The following is a 3309-nucleotide window of genomic DNA, read 5'->3' as shown; positions in this document are numbered from 1 at the left end:
AAGACCAGTCCCTGGAGAATTGGATTTATAAGGGGAATCAAAAGAAGGCAGTCTGTGTTCCTTTACCACCCAAAGTTTATTTTGTTACCTTGTGGCTCTGGTTGGACTTTTGGCACAGTGGCAATAGTGGCAACATTCTATCATTTGGGTGCCTTTGAAACTTTTGGAACTGTGTATCTAAAAACTTTCCTTTTGGATTGGCAACTGTGCTCTTGAATATCTCTGACGGAGCTGTATTGGTGAACTAAGACTGTGAATAAAAAGACCAAGAAAGAAAATATAGGACAAGGAGAGACAAGGAGAGAAATGGCGACAGTTTAAGCAAGCTGGGAGGAGGAGTGTGGAACTTTTTTCTAAGTTCTTACTGCATCTACGTTTTCAAGGCCACACACAGACAGACCTAAGCAAAGAGTGGGAACAGGTGTATGTGATTATTGTTGTTTGGGATACAGACCAGGAGGGGAGAGGAGGAAGAAAAGAAGATACAGTAGACTATTTAAAACTCACAAACTTTGAAGCAATAAGACCCTGATATTCCCAAATGCTTTCTTTTTGGATTGGAAACTGTTTGAAATATAAATTTTAGTGTGGAAGAGAGGTAATAGTTTTTGACTGCTTAATCTAAAGATTTAATGTTTAGGTTTGTTTAGGAATTTGGAACCTAATGTTTGAAAAAGACTTTGTTGCATATGGGTTGGCAATTAATGTTTTATGGCTTATAATAATTGATGGTGTCTAAGTTTATAGATACATTATACTAAGGAGAAAAAGGGAAGTGGTGATAGCTTATTTATTATTTAAAGTTACTTAAGAACTCTACCATCTATTCTAAATCGAATCTAGGGGGAAACTTATATAAAACAGTCAGAAGCCTATTGTTAAATAGGCTTATTGGCATTACTAGGGAATTTGGTATATTAAATTTATCTTAAAGGTCATTAGAGATTTTCCCTTCTTCTCTTTAGGAATTTGTGAAACTTGCAACTTGAAAAAAGAAAATAGGACCAACTTGTGATAATAAGTAAGTGATTTATATATACAAATGACAAATGACAATAATCCACTGGTGTAGCTTCGGGGGTATTGTGTATATGGGCGTCCAGAGGAAAGACAAGAGAACTTCATCAGAATTAGAATAAAAAGGGGAGTGCTTCCACTCTTATCATATAAAATTAGGAGGAGTTTTTTTTTTTCTTTCTCTCCCCCCTCCCCCTCCTATTGGTTGTTAAGAATTGACAAATAGATCTGTCTGGTGGTGAACCTAAGGTTTCATTATAGAAATACCAAATTTGAGTAGGAATTTCCAATTGCTAAAGTAAATTAATTTTTAATATTTTTCAATATTTAACTCTGCAAATAGATTTAACAAAGGATTATCCCCCTGTGAGGACACAGGTGTAAGAATACTTAGTCAAATTTAAATTCATAGTTAGAAAGTAAATTGGGATCTGATCTTGATACCCAACCGTGAGAATAAACCCTTACAAACTAGCAAACTAATTCCTTCAAATTGACTGATTGGATTTCATGCCCAAATAACAATTAAAATATTTAGTAGGAAATAATCCTGGGAGGGGAGGGAATCCAAAAAACCAAATATTAGATACTAGAAGTTTTTATAAAGGTCAAAGACTAAAACAAAGATAAACCTATACTGAAGAAAGAAGACAGGTGAACTCCAGTCTCTATAGCCAGCTAATTTGCTACCCCCTCCCCAATCTGTATATAGATAAACCTCTTTGAATAACAGAGATTAATCTATTCACCCCTTTCTCTCCTTGTCCTTCCTATTTGACTATCTATGAAGATGGTAGTGGGTACAAGGAAAACCACCACGAAAGCAACATCAAATTCATCATCTAATCTGACAAGGAGAACATCATTAAATACACCAACAAAGACATCAGACCTAGATGAAACAATGATGGAAGAAATTAGAAAGATGCTTCAAGAAACAAACATGGAAATACAAAAATCCAAAGATGAACTGAAAGCAGAATTTAAGAAGGATTTGAGAATTGAACTAGGTGAAGTAACTACAAGGCTAGACAAGATTAATGGTGATTTGAAAAAGGTCAGTGGTAAAGTGGAAAAATTAGAACTCGATATGAAGAAGATGGAAACTAAAGTGGATACATTATACAAAGACCAACAAGAGGGACAAGAATCGATCTTAAAATTACAATTGAAGCAGAGAGAAAATTGCCTGAAGCTGAGAGGCCTGCCGGAGAATGTAAACGAAAATCTGTACACACTTCTCTCACCAATCCTAGCTAAATTTATTGGAGAATCCGAAACTCTCTTCCCCTGGGAAATCGACCGAATCTACAGGATCAACTCTCGTATTGCAAAGACCAGGAGGCTCCCGAGGGATATCGTGATCTACTTTGTCCGCAAACAAACCAAAGAAATAATCTTGAGACAAAGCTTTAATACTAAACTATTAGTTGAGGGCAAGGAGATCACAATTTTAAGAGACATTCCTGGAAAAATTCTGAAGAGAAGAAAAGAGTACAATTTCCTGATCGAACAACTGAAGGCTAGAAAGATTTTGTATAAGTGGGATGATCTAGATGGGGTTATAGTAACATGGAAACAAAGAAGAGTGAGACTGAACTCTGTGGAACAGGCTAGATCTTTTTTGGACGAGCTAGGCAAGGAACTAGAAGAAGGAAACAAGAAAGACAAAGGAAAAAGTGATGAAGAAGAGAGGGAGGAGGAAGAGGAGGTGATAACTGGAGAGTGAGTTAAGAGACAAGAGAAGATAATAAGAAAAGAAATAAGCAAAGAACGACTTTGAATAATTAGATCTTTACGTGGACTCTCTTTTTTTTTTCTTTCTTCTTAGACTTAAACTTAAACTTAAATAACTCATTCATATACAAATAGACTTTATTGTCCTTTTTATTCTCTCTCCCTTCCTCCCCCCCCTCTTTCCTTTTAACTTATTCTCAATTTAAATCTAATCTAGGCATAATTTAACTAACGTGCTGTTATTACTAATAAAGTCGCAACTTTTAGAAAAAAGAAAGAGAGTGTGTGCTTATTCCCAGTGTAAGGTCCAATTAAAATCATGAAGCTCTTATCTTGGAATGTAAAAGGTTTAAACTCCCCCCAGAAGCGGAAGAGAGTATTCCAATACCTAAAAAGAATTAATGCTGAGGTCATCTGTCTGCAGGAAACCCGTATCAGAACGAAAGACTTAAGATTAATCAGAAATAATATCTTAGGTAAAGACTACACTAGTACAATAGACAAATCCAAAAGAGGGGTAATTATTTATGTTAAGGATCATCTAGAACCTAAAGA

General features: G+C 35.4%; 1 protein-coding gene across 2 annotated transcripts; it reads left to right on the top strand.

The window, feature by feature from the left end:
* Positions 1 to 226: 226 nt before the first annotated feature.
* LOC149308922 (uncharacterized) lies at positions 227 to 2833 on the top strand. Of its 2 annotated transcripts, none has more exons than XM_089537208.1 (2): positions 227 to 598; positions 1808 to 2833. In XM_089537208.1, the coding sequence occupies exon 2, from the start codon at positions 1808 to 1810 to the stop codon at positions 2744 to 2746; it is 939 nt and encodes a 312-aa protein (XP_089393334.1). In that variant the 5' UTR covers positions 227 to 598; the 3' UTR covers positions 2747 to 2833. The 2 variants fall into 2 exon arrangements, with proteins under 2 accessions (XP_089393334.1, XP_089393333.1); XM_089537207.1 differs by lacking the exon at positions 227 to 598 and adding an exon at positions 899 to 1021.
* The last annotated feature ends 476 nt before the right edge of the window (positions 2834 to 3309 follow it).

This window comes from Sceloporus occidentalis, unplaced genomic scaffold (assembly GCF_023333645.1).
Source record: "Sceloporus occidentalis isolate IW3139 unplaced genomic scaffold, rSceOcc1.0.p SCAF_8, whole genome shotgun sequence".
NCBI classification, from domain to species: domain Eukaryota; kingdom Metazoa; phylum Chordata; class Lepidosauria; order Squamata; family Phrynosomatidae; genus Sceloporus; species Sceloporus occidentalis.
The sequence above is the reverse complement of the archived record's forward strand: the minus strand, read 5'-3'. Positions and strand labels throughout refer to the sequence as shown.

Coding starts and splice junctions, on each gene's coding strand:
- LOC149308922 (XM_089537208.1), top strand. CDS start 1,808: ATGGTAGTGGGTACAAGGAAAACCACCACGAAAGCAACATCAAATTCA.